Source organism: Populus nigra, chromosome 15 (genome assembly GCF_951802175.1).
Source record: "Populus nigra chromosome 15, ddPopNigr1.1, whole genome shotgun sequence".
NCBI classification, from domain to species: Eukaryota; Viridiplantae; Streptophyta; class Magnoliopsida; order Malpighiales; family Salicaceae; genus Populus; species Populus nigra.
The window spans coordinates 9,544,823-9,562,959 of NC_084866.1; the positions used below are offsets into that span (position 1 = coordinate 9,544,823).

Sequence of the window (18,137 nt, forward strand, 5' to 3'; positions counted from 1 at the left end):
TTGAGAAAAAAGTTGAAATTCATCAAAAAAATAAAAAAAAATCCAAAAATCAAATTAAAAAAGAAAACAAAATTTCATTTATATGCATGTATACTATATGCTCAATAGAAAAAATAATTTGACCCTCTGAAACTGCTGCAAAACCAAGTGCAAATAGTCCAACACAAAAATGTTTGGTTAAAGTTTTACAACCATAATGGAGGACTGTGATTAACCCATGTGAACCAACGGTCACAATCATTCCACTAGTAAAGGTTTTAGAAGCTTCAATATCATTGCTTATAAATAGAAAGGTAAAACAAGGAACAAGAGGAGCCACGTTGAAGAGAGAAAATGCCAAGCTAGAAAAGGAGAGTTTGTGATTAGGAAATGAGCCATAAGGTGAAATATAACAAAATTAAAGAAGTATAAAGAAAAAAAAAGATAAAGAGAGAAAAAAATTGAAACCTAAAAACCCAAAAAAAAAAAAAAAAACAAAGATTTTCTTGGGTTAGAAATTCGAACTTATTGTTTTAATGGCTAGGTTGATATGTCTCTTAGATTTAGAAAGCGATGTATGTCTATTGCAATATTTTTAATAAAATTTAAGGTTAATAATAAATCTCTAGAAACTAAAGGATGATATTTACCAAGCTACCAAAACGACAGCCTAGCCTTCTATTGAAACCTAAAAACCCAAAAAAAGAAGAAGATTTTTTTGGGTTAGAAATGAGGTTGGTTTGAACTAGGAAGCTGGAGAGGAGAAAGAAAAAGAAGGGAGAAAAAAAAAAGAGAATAAAAAACTAAAAAGAGAGAAAAAAACCAAATGAACCCAAAAAAAAAACTATCCAAAAATCTATTCAATGCCAGCATAACACCGTCTCTGTTGTTAGAACAACTCCTCCCTCGTATGGAACCAACCTCAAGATAAAAGCCGAATCCTTCTTCCTTCTCATTTCTTCTTTTATGGTAGGTTTATTTATGCATGGTTTATTATTAACAAATGCAAACAATGAACATGTTACTCTTCACTTATGCATTTTTATATTATTAATTTTTATTTTTTGTGTTAATGCTATTTTCATTTCGTAAAACTGTATCCTCATCTTTTTTTTATGCATGTCTATGTAAATATTTACTTTTAAGAAAAAACGAAAAGAACATCGATGCTATTTTGTCAAGTTGGAGTCATATTTTTTTCTAAAGCTTGGATTTTAATATCTAGGTCAATTTATCTTTTACTTTTTAGGGATTGACATACATCTAACGGGACACTTCCAACTTTAAAACAAGTTTAATAAGGAGTCGATAGGTTTTCATCAAGTTAGCATCATGTTTTGATTAAATTTATTGTTTTAATGGCTAGGTTGATATGCCTCTTAGATTTAGAGAGCGATGTAGGTCTATTGCGATGTTTTTAATAAAATTTGAGGTCAATAATAAATCCCAAGTCTCATCAAAGGAGGGACTAATGTGGGTTAAGCATAATATTTTGTTCAGTTTTTTGTTTTCTATAAATAATAATGATAAAAGGTCAAAAAATATAAATAAATAAATAATAAAATAATTAAAAAATTATTGAGTTTCGATACTTTAAATTTAGGATCCGATGTTAACCAAATGAACATTCATCAATAATAAATGATTTGAGAATAAGTAATTTTTATATTTTCCTGAGCATAACAAACCCTATATTCAAATATTTAGAGCAAATGTATATTTTATAATTCTTTTATAATTTTATAATTTTTATTAATCAATGATTTATCCTATGGGCACCGAAAATTCTTGCACTTCTGATAGGCAAAACGGGTAAATGGCAACGAAAATCTGGTGTGCACATAGTGCAAGACATGTCTCCCATGTTTTAACATATCATTCATAAATATTAACATATGCCGTCCTTCACAGTGCATAAGACTACTTGTGCTGTACTTTAAACTTCGGATAATTTAGTTTTTTTCTTCCTACATTTAATATTTTAAGTATTTTAATATCGTTATTTCAAGGTTAGCTAATCAAATATTTAGTTTTTGAAAAATAAATATATTAGGATGATATTTTAAAGATATTTAATTTTTTCTCATGAAATAATCCACTAGGTCAATATGCTAATAAACAGTAGTTTGATATTGGTTTTTAGTATAAATCAAAACTAAATTCTACTGTACATTTAAATGTCATAATCTTTATAGTCATTGCGACGAACTAATATGTCTTCTTCATTCTAAATGAGTGAGTGTTTGGAAACGCGGTTGTACCTGTATTTTAAAAAATTTTAATTTTGTTTTGCTAAAAATAATTTTTTTGTGTGTTTTGAATTGTTTTAATGCGTTGATCTCAAAAATAATTTTTTAAAAAAATAAAAAAAATTATTTTGATACATTTTAACACGAAAAGCACTTTGAAAAGTAACCGCAACCACACTCCCAAACAAGCAGTAAATAACCACAACCCATCTCTAATGAAAATATTTCCAAATGTATTAGCAGATGATTAATAATGAAAAGTTTTGTATAATTGTGATTTAAACTATATGTCAATCAAATTATCTACACTTATTTGTAAACATTGAAGTCTAATATATTAATCAACTTAATAAGTATGGTCAGAATATACTCATTTTAAAAAAAATATTCTTGAATTTATTTATATATAAAAAAAGACAAATGGAAAAGGGTAGCCACACTTTATAGAACGTGCAAGACATGTCTTTCATATTATATTTATAAACCTAAAAAGTTACTGTATTCAAAATATATAAAATCTTTGTTTAATTTAGTTTTTCTTTCTTTCCAGTACACTAGCTATTTTATATACTTTCATGTTGTTATTTTAATTATAACCAATCAAAATTTTATGTTTTGAAAAAAATAATGATCCAACATGATAGTATTTTAGAGATATTTTCAAATAATTATTTTATATAACATATTAAGTCACTATGCTTGGCATTGCTGTTCACTCTAAATCAAAACTATATTATATATATTGTAACTATTTTCTTTTTACTAAATATACGTTCGTATTTTAGAAACTAATGGATTTTTCTTTAACTATTTTAAACATAAATAAATTAATTGTTATTGGATATTTTTTTAGTCAATTTTTTTTTGTTAAATGCTTCTTTATTTATTATTTTTAAACCACAATATCAAGACATTAAAACATCTGATAGGTAAGCATTAAACATCCTTTGGTTTGAGTTTGCTATGTAATTTCATTTAACACCATATACTTTGATTTCATTTATAAAATTTATTGTAGGGGCATCTCAACAAGCTGATTAGTATTGATTGATTAAGATAGAAAAAGTAAGTCACCATCTAGTTTTATGATAACTAAAAATACTAATTAGTCTTTAGAGATTTTATATAAGAGGTTGGTTATGTAATAAAAAAGAAGAAAATCACCTTAAAATATCCTATCTAAGATAAAATATTTTATTTTTGTCTTTTACAATAAAGGTACTTAACGTGTCTACATGTTAAAAGTTTACCTAAAATGATATATGTGTGTTTATTATTAAAGGTAAAACACTAACAAGACCTAAAATAATGATTTGGAATTCAGGTTCGGCAATAGAGCAGAATCCTTACTTTTGCGTTATGAGTGTTGAATCCAAGGGAATGAAATGGTTGATTGGGTTTTGGCTATTCAACTTGATCATGTTCACAATGGGCTTAAAACTCACCACTCGCACTCAACTCAATAGGTGCAGGTTTATATGAAATTGTGTCGATCTAGCTTAAATTCTATTGTTATATCAAGGATAAATATCCCAACACCAAAAATAGATTCACACAAATCAACATGAGCGTATAGATTTAAATAACAAGTTAATCATCATATTTTTTTTGTATTTTTTAAAAAATAAAAAGTCGACCATTAATCACTTTTATTATTCTCTTGTCAACATCCAAAAACAACTTCTAATGATAGTTTATTTATCTTAGGTTGACTTAAGGAGAACAAAAATAGTTAATACATAAAAAATGGTAACATTATATTGTATGCCTAATGTTGTAACATTATAGTCCGCTCTTATATCTCGGGTTGATATAATAGGCATACCGTAAACATGATTCCTATCAGGTTCATTAGTTGCTCCAATCTCTAAACACAATTGAGGATTGTGAGGATAATGGGTAAAAGTGTTTTTTTCATGTTCTCCAACCTTGTTGACATTATATGTATCCTCCAAAATAAAATTAAAAAACAAGCAAAAATCCAAAATTCATATTAATAATGAAAATAAACTTTAATAAGGCAATTATAATTATCCAAAAAAACTTATATCAATGCTTTCGCTCTACTATCGATAAAAATTTTCATCCTTTTCTTTCTATCCCTATTTTTTATATGAGTTTCTTTATATATCTCCATCAGATTAGGTTTATACCCAAGCTGTTTTTCCTGTAAAAATAAATGGTTTGTAAAAAAATCTCACAATAAAAACTAAATTAAAAATTAAAAAAAAATAATTAAATATATAAAGATAAGCTCTTACAAAATGCTAGGCATAGTTCATAATGGGAAACGCTTTTTTTGATATGATTGCTTATCAAACCATGAGTATTTTTTTATTTTTATTTTGAAACCTAGATCATGAGAACCTTTCAAAACATCTGATGCCACAAATTCTTGACCAATTACCCTCCATGACATTCAACCGTCTAGGAATTTGTGTTAGGGTTTCTTGTACTGAGATTAGAGCTTTTTTCAATCAAGTTAATTTTATAATTTAGGTTTTGATTGGATCTCTCTTCTCTTCTCTTCTTTTCTATCTCAATTGGGATTGATTATTTAGTTAGTAGGACGAGAGTTACTTATATTTATATGAGATCACTATTATTGTTTCACTTCTTAACTGCCATAATCATCAACCGATATAATTTATAATATATGAAAAATTGGGATTAAAATGTTATCGTATTTAAATCAAAGAGTGATTAATGTAATTTAAAGCTTAGAGTTGGCTCATTAAAGCTTAGAGTAAGCTCATTTATAAACTTGTGAGCATGTGAAAGGCAAAGCAACTTATATAAAATCTTATAAATTAGTAAATTAATTAAATACATTATTTTTATGAAATAAAATTAATTAATAATGAATATGGTATGAGTTACATGAAGTATTTAAAAAATAGCAATTAGATGCTTCATGTGTTTTCTTATCGTGAAAAAGAAAAAGAAAAAGAAAAAGAAAAAAAAAAAAAAAGACATTGCTATTGATCGGTGATGGAGTCATTTGCTGCTTATAAAACGGAGCAGCACAACACTTCTCGTTATTTCCCAAAGCGGCTATATTTGTAGTGTTTTTTTTTTTTTTTTAATTACGTAGAAAAAAGGCTATATTTGCTGCAACCTAATAAAGAACATATATAACAGGAGAAAACTGGATGTCCTCAGAATAATGGCAAAAGTTAGCTCCAGTTTGTGTGTTCTTCCCGGGCTTCTAGGTGGCCGAGCATCATTGACCTTTCAAAGTAGACTCGTTTTCCTTACACCGACCTCTGTTCTTTTCTTTTTCTTTTTTTAGATTTTATCGAACAGACATAGACATGCACCCCACATTCTCTCCTAGGAAAGACATAAAACTTAACTAACAACCACTCAACAGCCTCCTCTCCTCTTCAACTGAAAGCCTGTAGCCACCTTTGTCTTTTTTCCTAGATCCCTTCAAAATAAAACCAACACCGCTATTCCGGAAAAGAAGACAGATCGAAAACCCTTCTCTCTTTCGATAAGAATTTTGCAGCATTGCTTGCCAATGATCATGTTTTCATTCTCTCACTGCTGATCATTGAAGGTACTACTTGATTCATTATGGTTAGAGCATTGAGTCGTGAACAAAGCATTCTGAAAACGAAGTATCCCAATCCCACACAAATGTTCGATCAGCTTCCGGGGCGACAGGTTCAGAGTTTCACCCTTGAAAATAATGCAGACGATGGAGATGATGTTGATCAATCAAGGAGTTACATTGTTCCTAGAGTTGTAGGAGAACGCCTTGGCGACTGCCAATATATTGGAAGCCCACTTAATCGCGTACGGGGTCCAGTGAAGGCCTCTCGTACAGATGGTCATGGTTGCGCAGCTCCTGAAACACCAACTCGTCAAGAAAAGCAATTCTTATCAGGTACATACATCACGTATAGTTCTCTTCTTTCTGTCTTCATCGCTCAATAATATTATGGTTGTTTTGAAAAAGATTGTGCCATTTTTTGTCAGATTAATCAGATGCTATCACTACACAAATTGAACAGTTTATGAGAAAGAAAATCTGTTTTTATGAAAAGATTCCACGATCATGATGTTGTTTCTTTGTTACGTATAATTTGGTTTGCATTTTGTACAGACATGGAACTGATGAAGGAAAGGTTTGCAAAGCTGCTTTTGGGTGAAGATATGTCAGGAGGTGGAAAGGGTGTCTCTTCAGCTTTGGCTTTGTCAAATGCAATTACAAACCTTGCTGGTGATTTTTTCTTTTAATTGTTTCTTTTATCTGCCAATAAAAAGACCATCACTGACATTTCTAGCCATATTTGCATCATTATTTCTACTCATCTCCTTGATTAATTCTTATTCTTACACGATTCAGCATCTGTTTTTGGAGAACAAAAGAAACTAGAGCCAATGAATCCAGAGAGAAAGGCAAGATGGAGAAAGGAGATCGATTGGCTTTTATCTGTAACAGATCACATTGTTGAATTTGTTCCTTCACAACAATCCAAGGATGGAATCAATATGGAGGTGAGAATTCTGAGCATGTTTAAGCTTTTCTATGTATGCTTTGTTTCTCATCACTCATAATTCCATATGAAATTTTTTTAATCTGAACCACGTATGTCTATACACCATACATTAATATTTTGTTCTGATTTGATAGATCATGACGACACGGCAAAGAAGTGATCTGCTAATGAACATTCCTGCTCTGCGCAAACTTGACACCATCCTCATTGTAAGTAATTTGGTTTTCTTGCCTTTTCTTATCGGAGAGGATATTGTATGAACTTGCAATGTTTTCTGATCATATTCGCAATATGCAGGATCTCCTAGATCAATTTGGAAGCCAAAATGAATTCTGGTATGTTTCCAAAGACGAAGATGGATTAGAGCAAGGAACTCCACCAAGAAATGATGACAAATGGTGGATCCCCACGGTCAAGGTTCCACAAAATGGGTTAGCAGATGTAACTCGGAGATGGATGCAATTTCAGAAGGATTCTGTCAACCAAGTACTTAAAGCAGCTATGGCTATAAATGCCCAAGTACTATCCGAAATGGAAATTCCTGAAAACTACATCGAATCTCTTCCAAAGGTATGGGAATGAAATACCTCAATCGCTCTACTAAAATTTTGATACAATTTGCTTAATTTCTCCCTTGTGTTATTGGTAGAATGGAAGAGCGAGCCTCGGAGACTCGATCTACAAGAGCATAACAGTAGAATACTTTGATCCTGAGCAATTCCTTTCAACCATGGACATGTCAACCGAGCACAAAGTTTTAGACCTCAAGAACAGGATCGAGGCTTCTATCGTGATTTGGCAGAGAAAAATGAACCAAAAGGATGGAAAGTCAACCTGGGGTTCAGCCGTGAGCTTGGAGAAGCGAGAACTCTTTGAAGAGAGGGCAGAAACAATCTTACTCATTCTCAAACAGCGGTTTCCAGGAATTTCACAATCCTCACTAGATATAAGCAAGATCCAATATAACAAGGCAAGGATATATAGCATTATGTCTGAAATCTGTTTTCTGATTATATTTCTTCAAGAGTTCAGAAACTGACATTGTTTTAGTACTTCTCTTCAGGATGTAGGACAGGCTATTCTAGAAAGCTATTCAAGGATAATAGAAAGCTTGGCTTACGCGATCTTGTCTAAGATTGAGGATGTCCTGTATGCTGATTCCCTTGCACAAAGTCCACAGTTAGAGTCCAATCAGAAGCCAGAGGAAGAGCTGGACAATTTGACTTCTGCAGAGACGCCAACATCAAAGACACTCTCGGATTTCATGGGATGGAAGGTAGATCAGGGAGAGGCCAACATGAATAAAACTACCTCAACAGACAACATGGAGAACTGCTTCAGAGGAGACCAGGACAAGACCAAGGACAAAACAGATACAACCCCCAAGAGGTTTTCCTACTTAGAAAAGCTTGAGAACCTGAGTGGAATGAGAAGCCCCACAGCTCGACAGTTTCTCTAAGTTCATAAAACGAGAAAAGAACAACAGAAAAGCGAGGAAGAAAGAGAGGAAGAAAACAGTAGAGAGGTTTAGTTAGAGAGCCTGATTTGTGAAATGTAGATAACCAGGCCCAAATAGGAGTACATTGTTTGGTTAGTCCTCCCTTCAAAATGCAGGAAGAAGGAAGTCTCAGCATGAAAACAATGGGTGCGATGCATTTGGGGTTTCTTATGCACTTGTTAACCCAGCTTCGTCTTATACTCAGTTCAATCTATTCTGGTTTCTTTTCCACTCTCAGTCTGACATATGCTCTCCAGATTGCTTGAAGCTACGTATGGATTCCTTTTTTATTTTCATTTTAGACTGACTATGAAATGCGATTTAAGAAAATAGGAAGGGATCGACCAAGAAAGTTAAAAGTTCATCAATTAAGATAGCTAGAGCTAGAGGACGTATTTTCTTGCTTTTGATTACGAGTTTAAATCCTAAATCCAAGTATTTTTACTTTAAAAAAAATTAAATTTTTATTTAAAATTATGTTTTATGTTTTTTAACTATTTTGATATGCTGATGTCAAAAATATTTTTTAAAAATAAAAAATATTATTTTGATGTATTTCCAATTAAAATACACTTTAAAAAATAACTATTATTACACTCCAAACACTCTTAAATTCCTCTGCAATCAAGTTTTATGTGAACTATGATTTAAATACAGATTAACATACATAACATAATATTCTAGTAACCACTTCTAAAATTAGAATCTCAAAGATGATGATATGGAAAGTTTATTTGTTAAAAAATAATATAAAATTATTTATTAAACTTTATTTATTAATTTAAATTTTTAGTAGAGATAAATTTTTTATATTTAATATTAGAATTTTAATGACTAAGCCATAAATGTTTTAATATCACCACAATCAATATTCTTCTCTACGTAAATTAAAAAAAAAACACTAAAGATAAATATTGTTAAACCCATATACATTTTAAAACTCCAAAAACTTTAATTATAAAAGATATAATGAAGAATAATATAAAATTATTCATCAAATCTCATTTAATAATTTAAATTTTTAAAATTAAAAAAATTATTTTAACATTACTCATTTACAAATCACATTTAAATCTACACCCAAACTAATAAAATTATATTACAAAAAATTAATGCATATAAAAAAAATATGAAGTATTACTCCTTCAAACTTGGAAAAAGCTAAACCAAATATGAAAATCTTTGTAGCATGAATTCAAATCCACGACGATATAAGCTTAAAACTTGGACTTTTTTTATATAAAAAAAATAAGCTGAAACAAGCAACGGAAATTTATTCTATAATAAAATTATTATAGAAATATATTTATTTTATATATTTATTTTTATCTTTCCAATCAAATACATTTTTATTTTTTATGTATCTATTTATTCTATTTTAAAACTCTAATCAAAACATAACCTAAGTTTTGGCCCTAAGTTCTTATGATTTTAAATTGCTCCTAAGAAGTTTTCAAACAATGAGTGGTGATGATGTCGAGATCCTTGCAGACTTGTATTTTATCGGAGTTGATAATTTTGAAATGGAAGCGTGTAGCAAGATCAATGGAGACCTTCGTTTTTCCACACCCTGCTACTCCCATTATTACAAGAATCTTGTCCTTTTTATGGTGGTGGATGCCGGCGGAGGCTGCGGTGGAGGATTCCTTTTTAAGCTAAGAGCTCCGCAGACAAAAAGGGAACAAGAAGACACCTTTGAGAGAGAGAGAGAGAGAGAGTTTGCAGCAGAATATTTCGGACTGAGATTTTGTGTTGTTGTTACAAGAGAGAAATTTGAAACGGCATTAACTTTGTATGTGGCTTAGCTACTTGTACTAAACTATATATATATATATAGTAAAAGTGAGAGGTTAATCTTCTCTTCTTCTTTTTTTTTTAAAGTAAAAACACTTGGATTTAGGATTTAAACTCGTAATTATTATTATTATTATTATTATTATTATTATTATTATTTTGATCAACTAGGAAAAAGAAACTGACCACGTATTTTTTTGCTTTTGTTTACAGTTTTTCATGTTTGTCATTTTTTTACGTAGTTAATTACTTGGATTAGTTTACATTGCATTCTTTTTTCTCTCTAATATATTAAAACAAAGTACAAAAAAAAACACTACTTTCCATTTGATTTGCGAGAATTCTCTCTTTATTTAGTTTTGGTTACTGATTTATTTATTTTTTATTTTATCCTTCTATTTTATATTTATTAAATTTTATATAAAAATCTCAAAACTCATATTCATATTGATATTTTTAAAAAAATTAAATTCATAATCTAGTTTAAAACAATGATAACTTGTATCAAGATATCAAGACTAATCCTTTCATCAATAGATTTATTATCACTAAGACTGATAATAAATTTAAAAGAGTTAAATGATTAAAGCTATAAATAATTTTAAAAAAGTCAAATAATTAAAACCATAAACAAGAATGAAAAGAACAGGTTGAAAATTAAATTTTAATTTAAAAAACTCAAACCCTAACTTTCAAGCAATCAAAAGGACAATGTATCATTTAATATATAAAAAAATAATTGGGAGTGGATGTCCCATTAAAAAAAAATACAAAAAAAAAAGTAGTCACATAAACTTGGCTTTCCATAACGATGTGTACTTCAATATTTTTTTCCTAAGGTTAGGCATGCCTATACTTTTTTTAAAAAAACTAATTTATTAAAATAATATTAAAATAATTATCTAATCATTTGATTCTTTTAAAAAAAATTATAAATTTTTTTATAATAATACTATTAATTTCCTTATGAATAATATTTGTTAGTCTAAAATGCAAAAAATTTAAAATTAAATTTACTCATTAATATTAAATGAAAATAAAATATCTACTTTATTATAATTATCTTATTCATTTTTTTTCAAATTTATTGTCATATAAGAGTGTAAAAAAATTGAATTCTTGATTTTTATTTATTTTTTAATTAAAACTTAATTTCACAATCATAATAAAAGCTTTACTTAAAAAACAATCCTTAATAAAAAAATATTTTCATCAAAATAAAAACAAATAAGTTTTTATTAGAGATGTGTTTTTTCCTTTGGTTAAAATAAAAAAAGATACATCTCTGTATTTCCTTCTAAAGTCATTGTTTTATTAATGTAAAATTAAATAAAAAATATATTCGAAAAATTTGCCCATTTCTGCTGGTGGTAAATATCACTAGGGTAATGTATCTTAAGGCCAACATTCCTATTTCCTTCGAAAATAAGAGATTTAACGAATCCTTCAAAGCTTTTCTTCCATCTTTATTTTGATAGGATGTAGATAATATTAGTCATTGTAATATCAATTGTTTTTTTAAAATTAATTTTTATTTAGAAACATATTAAAATAATAATTTTTTATTTTTTAAAATTTATTTTTGATAGAAACTTAAAAAAGTTATTTTAAAATAAAAAAAAAATCAAATTTTCAAAAGCATAATATGACTGCTAAAAGAAAGACTGCCGCAACCAATCCTTCAAAAGCACGGCGATAGTCAGGTAAGGTGAGCCAATAACATACCAACGGGGAAAAAAGAAGAAGCCATAAATGTCTCAAAAGGAAAATGGCATCTTCTCAAGTCTTAATGAAAACATCGCATCCGCTCAAACGAAGTTGGGAAAAAGATCCCCAGAAGTGGAGCCTCCAATCCAGAGAGTTCTTATTATATATAGACCAAAAATCTGTTGATTTCAGCCAACACGGGTAACAGCAGCATGTATGGCATCTGTCAGATGAGGGACTGTCCTGGAACTAAGACCTGCCATGCTTATCCTCCTACAGAAAGAAAGAGAGCAAAATAGTACCTTTAGCCCCAACAACAGTCATTTTAAAATTTAAAAAGAAATAAAAATTATTCCGTCTATCTCCATGTATATGGAACAGATAACAATATACAAATATGAGTTGGATCTTAATATTTGTCCAAGAAAAAGAGTTGAAACTTGACAAATCAACACAGGGGAATCATTGTTCTTCAAGAATAATCATATAGAAAAACATCGCTACATGCTACAAAACATGTAGATTTATGGAGAATTGTGAGGTTTACAAGAGCTGAAGTTTGTTGATAAAATACCAGAACAGAGCAAAGACATTATTCATAAATATAGGGAGGTGTGGCATTTTCATCTTTTCAACTACGTTAATGCAAGGCAACAAAAAATTGATTAAGAGTTGATAGCAGAGGAAAAAAGATTATTTATCTTGGGCAAACGTGTTAAACAACAATTACATGGTATTTTGAAGTAGAATCCAAACAAATGATGGACAAGGAAACAGTGTCAAAAGCAACTAATATGCATGCAAAATAAAATCAGCAGAAGTGAAACTGAAGAATATTACAACAGCAACAAAACAACTTCAGTGCATGGAGGATTTTACGTTTCTTTTCTTTCCTCTTTTTTTGAGGAGGCTCAAAAACGCTCCCTAGCTAATGACTTAGCATCAATTTTGCCCCGCAAAAAGTTTTTATATCTTTTTTGTCCCCAAATAATTTTGTTTTCACAACTGAGGCCTTCAATGAATTTCTAAACAAAAAAAAAAAAATTTAGATCCCTTCAAAACAGCAACGTTTCGTACAAAAAGGTACAATTTGAAGGAATCCATGATCAGATATGAATAGAAAGACTTGATAACTTATGAAATTTCAGAAGACAAAACTCAAAATTTTTTATAGGAACAAAATTGAGAGCCTATTTGGTGGTTTTTTTGAGGTTTGGATTTTTTTATTTAGCCAAAAAAGTAGAAAGCAAAACATCTATAAATGGTAATAAAAGATAGATTTTATTACCCATCAGATGTCATGTATATGTGATACTCTTTGGTCATGAAGGCAACTTGTTCAGTGTTCAAGCCAGTGAAGGTAAACATTCCAATTTGCTTGATAATGTGACTCCAGTCACCAGGAGTGCCTGCCAGAAAGGAAAAGAGTATCAGTTTAGATGTATAAACCATCGCATAAAGTATGCTTACTAGTGCATAGTCTGAAAAAAGAAAAACTTGCTTGAAAGGTAAATTAATGATTATCCATTATAGACACATGAAAGCTGTAAACTGTTTGGTCATCATATGTTTGCAAGGAGTTTCCACAGGGACACTCTAATATCATTTTTCTCTGAGTACATCTAGTAAAAGGTGTTCAGATTGGCACTTTGGAAATTGAGGCCTTTGTGACTTTGTGCATACAAGGGGAAAGATTCTGGAAATCCATATATTGGTTCTGAATATTTTATCAGTAATGAAGAGAGGCATGGTGGCTGACACCAAGGAATTTAGTAGATGATTCAGGAGATGAGTTTGAATGGCACAATTGACACAAGTTTACGGGCCCAACCATTCAAACCATAGGCTAATGTAAGAACCAAACAGGTAAATAAAATGTATAAAATGACATGAATATGCAAACCTCTAGCAGATAAAGCATCAAATAGTTGTTTGCGCATGCTTATAATCCGGTCAGCCATTGCTTTCAGCTCAACAGTCCATTCATTGTACATATCCCTACATGAAAAAAACAGCAGTCAAGCGAAGTTTTACTAATAGCTCAGGCAGAGTCCAACGAATCAAAATAATCATTTTTTCGTGTGCTTTTGAATGCAGCAGATAGTATAATTTACATGCCGCGACTCCATACCACTATAAATATTTCCAGTTGTGGGATTGATTTCTGTAAATCCAGAATCTTTATGGGTATAATTTAATACCTCATTTGAATAGAGAAATTCTTTCACTGTGCCATTCTTCTGGGTGGAATTTAAATAAATTCTAAATATGTCTCTATCAGACATCAACTTCTAAGATTAAGCTGGCTTGGTCATGGGGCTTAAAGCAACTCACTAAGTTTAAGAGAGCTCATACCTGTCTTTGAGAATGGTGGCCACAATTGATGCACCATGAATAGGTGGATTAGAATACATGGGCCGTATCACAAGCTTCAACTGGCTCTCAACCCTACTTGCAACATCTGCTGTCTTGCAAACCTGAGAAAACGAAACTGCAAGTAACTATTTATGAACATGTATCTTACCAAAAATTACTATGCATAGACCTCTGTTCGCACAAAATAAGAACAAATAAAGCTAGTTGTCACCAAATAAAATGTAAATTCCTCTGAAAATACTTTCAGAACAATGGCAATATCACAACCTCCTAGGATTTCTAAATTATTTTTCATGTCCTGTCTGGTTAAAGATGTCATCATCACCTTCCCCAAGAGTGAATCAGGAAACACATATGGCTATTTAGTTTGAAAAATAAAAGAGTAAATTATTATCTGATCCCTTTGTTTCTAGTTAAATAGTTAGTTAATCCCTTGAGGTAATTTAAAATTTTCAAAAAGAATTAACAACCAACTCTGGTTTAGGGACTAACTTATGATTTTCAAAACCAGAAGAACTAGCTTAGAAAATCATCAAAAATAATTTAGTCTGAAAAAAACAGAGAGAATAGTGCTCTACCTTTTGAACATTTGATATATATATATATATATATATATATATATATATATATATGACCTTGCTTATCAAAAAGAGGGGGGGGGGGGGTGAGAGAGAGAGAGAGAGAGACGTTGCTTGTCAATAAAATAAAATAAAACAAGAAGGCATCTTCTACATAACCAACCAGAGAAGCCGATGGTATTATGGGAATCTAGAAGTTGTCGCGTTATAAGAAACCTCATTTATTTAAGTTGCAAGCTTCAGTGATCAAGTATTCACTAATTCATGATTGTTAAGCATATAACAAAACTTTCAGAAGCCGAGTGTCTTACTATGCTGAGAGCACCAACACGTTCCCCATAGAGGCCCATGTTTTTTGCATAACTCTGAGCTGCAAGACATTCACCGCCATCTGCAACGAACATGCGAACAGACCCTGCATCTGCATCTAGGCTACCACTAGCAAAACCCTGGAGTGTCAAAGTACAAGATTTTTGGTCACCTGTGCTATAATCAACTAGCACTAACAAAACTTGATTAAGATCAATCCTTTTTCATTATTCTAAGCCAAACTTCTTTTTGCTGAAGATATCCACTATGTCCTAGTACCTGGTAAGCACTGTCAAAGAATGGTAGCAGCCCTTTCGATCTCATCAACTGTCTGATCTGCTCCCATTGTTCAATGGTTGGGTCAACACCAGTGGGGTTATGAGCACATGCATGAAGAAGCACTATAGATCCTGATGGTGCAGCTCCAAGATCCTCTAGCAAGCCTACATGCCATAAACATAACGTAAGGCTATTCTTTGAGTTGCACAGCATCATAATCAATCAGCACCATGATTTAATTAAAACTCGGTGCACAAACAATGATACAAGAAAAAGGTGTGAAGGCCTAATATGAAATTTATCAATTAGGATTTTAGAGTCAAATAAAACCACAACAGAAGTATAATCAGCGATAACATAAAACTGTAAGCATTGTGGCTGTCTATCTAATGGTGTAACAACAATTTATTAGGCTGATACAGTGTGATAACATAGATTAGAGGGTTCAAACCTTGGAAATCCAGCCCACGTGTTGCTGGATCATAGTAGCGGTAAGACTTCACAGACAGCCCTGCAAGACCGAAGATTTTGGTGTGATTTCCCCACGTGGGATTCGGGATGTAAATCACGAGCTGCCAAACAAGATTAGATGAACATATCACACATTGACTGGCAACATTTTATGTTACGAAATACCAGGTAAAGCATAATGAAAGAAACATAGCAGAGAGAGTCCTTACTTGGTGGTAATGCCTAGCAAGAAACTCAGCCCCAACCCTCAGAGAACCAGTACCAGACAAGCACTGGACAGTAGTCACTCTGTTCTCTTGGATGGCTGGACTGTTGCACATCAAGCAATAGAATCACAATAAGCCAATCAGCAGAAGAAAAGGTGGGAAATGTTATTGAATTATGCAGAAAGCAAATAGCATCTAAATATTTACCTATCAGCACCAAAAATGAGCTTGGCACTCAATTTGTTAAAATCGGCAAGTCCAACAATGGGAAGATATTCTTTGACCCGAGAGCTGGAAGAGATATATATTTATAGTAATGAATATCCAATAATTGAATGAGAATGAGAGTGAAAATGATTGAGATGGCTTACCTGTCATTCACTAACATCTGCTCTGCTCTTCTCACCACATTCAAAACCAGAGGCTTCCCTTCCTAATACATATACATCAAACCCAACAAATTGCACATCATTATTGCTTCAGATTAGTATTAAGAAAAAAAAAATGGTTAACAAGGAAGGAGAGTACCTCGGTTCGGTAAGCACCAACACCCAAATTCAACTTATGTGGGCTGCTATCCTTGTTATATGCAACTGTCACCTGTTTTTACAGCAAATTAAAATCAATTACTATTATTCTTCATTCAATCCACCCATGCAAATAAATTTGCATCCGAGAAACCAACTTCTCTAGTAAAACTTAAGATGGAAAAAAAATATGAGAGAGAGCGGTGTGATCGCGATCAAACACAAAGTAAATAAGTGACCAGAAAAGGGGAAGGATTTGTAGAGAGAAAGAATTTAATACGTACTCCAAGAATGGGATCTTCAGGAGCTCGAACAATGTTAGCAAACACAGAAGAAGACTCCATCACTTCCTTCCCTTTGATTGATCAGAAACAATCACTGTGTAACGAACCTTTAGTGCGACTGTTATTTGAGACTGGAGAGAGAGGAATGAACTTTTTCCTTTTCCTTTATTAATTTGCTGTGTATATGTTTTATAATTAAATAGTGTTATAATACTGTGGGCGGCTATTCTTCAGGGCTCAGCCTTCCTTCCAAGGGTCAAATGCCTCCCGGGAGGAGGGGGCGCCCATTGTAACGCTTTACCTTTTGAGCCCATTGTTTGTCTCCATGTTTTCAATTTCGTTATGTCATCAAAAATCGCCGTACTATTTAAAAAATAAAATGGAATAAATTTTATGTTGCTCGGTTCTTCCTAGATTTTTTTGGTCAAATTATAGACGAGATGTTGCAGTTTTATTTTGTCTTCCATGAATAATGGTTTTTTTTTTGTTTTTATTAATTTATATTTTTTAATTTCATCTTTCAATATATTATTATTAAAGATTATTTTTCATAATTTATTGTGATTTGCTTTCTTTGTGGTTATTATTATGCTAGAATTAAGACGACAAAAACACCTAAGAGAATGAATTAGGTATTTTTATTATTAATAACAGTTATTTCAATTAACTAAATTAAACAAAATTAACTAACAATATAATTAAAGTGGTTAAAGTAAATAGTATAGGGATAAAAATTGCAAACTCGACTTTTAAAGTGGTTCGGTAAGTGTACATCGACACCTTAAAAATCAAACCGATATTGAGTATTGTATTTTTTACTAATCCAAATCAAAGATTACAATGTTCTTTTGATGAATTTTCACCATGCTTTTTTTCACAACTTGAAGAAATACTCTATTCAAGATTTTTCATCAATCACCAATGATCAAGAGTTTTTCACTTAAAACTCTTGAAGGATTACAATTTGTTTGAAATATAACAACACTCTCTCAAAGAGTGGGTAATACAATTAAAACTTATGTCTATATAGTTCACACAATAACACATAAAATGTATAAAAGTGTTTAAGTGTAGTGAATATGAGATTTTATACTCTTGTACAAGAATATGAAGGTTTTAATGTATAACTATGAGCATACAGGGGCAGAACTAGGGGGAGTCAAGCAAAAGCCCAGACCCCTGCAAAAAATTTTAAATTTTTTATTGTTTAGTATTTAAATATGGAATATATAATATTTTTTATTTTAAATAAATAATTTTTTTAATAATATAACTTATTAGATTAATTTTGGCATTCTTATCAACTATTGTCAGCTCCGCCCCTGTGAGTATGATTTAGAATTGATAATTTGTGATATATATTCAATTTCAA

General features: G+C 31.0%; 2 protein-coding genes across 2 annotated transcripts; one reads left to right on the plus strand and one right to left on the minus strand.

Moving 5' to 3' along the window:
• The first annotated feature begins 5,589 nt into the window (after positions 1–5,589).
• LOC133673670 (rho guanine nucleotide exchange factor 8) lies at positions 5,590–8,465 on the plus strand. Its single transcript, XM_062094519.1, has 7 exons — positions 5,590–6,120; positions 6,340–6,456; positions 6,583–6,734; positions 6,871–6,945; positions 7,034–7,306; positions 7,386–7,706; positions 7,800–8,465. The coding sequence occupies exons 1-7, from the start codon at positions 5,808–5,810 to the stop codon at positions 8,193–8,195; spliced, it is 1,647 nt and encodes a 548-aa protein (XP_061950503.1). The 5' UTR covers positions 5,590–5,807; the 3' UTR covers positions 8,196–8,465.
• Positions 8,466–11,657: 3,192 nt separating this feature from the next.
• LOC133674943 (aspartate aminotransferase, cytoplasmic) lies at positions 11,658–16,962 on the minus strand. Its single transcript, XM_062096245.1, has 12 exons — positions 16,766–16,962; positions 16,483–16,554; positions 16,326–16,387; positions 16,162–16,245; positions 15,958–16,057; positions 15,729–15,849; positions 15,278–15,441; positions 15,001–15,138; positions 14,091–14,212; positions 13,639–13,733; positions 13,024–13,144; positions 11,658–12,008 (listed from the first exon to the last, which is right to left on the minus strand). Exons 1-12 carry the CDS (start codon positions 16,823–16,825, stop codon positions 11,924–11,926), a joined length of 1,224 nt encoding a protein of 407 aa, XP_061952229.1. The 5' UTR covers positions 16,826–16,962; the 3' UTR covers positions 11,658–11,923.
• Positions 16,963–18,137: the final 1,175 nt, after the last annotated feature.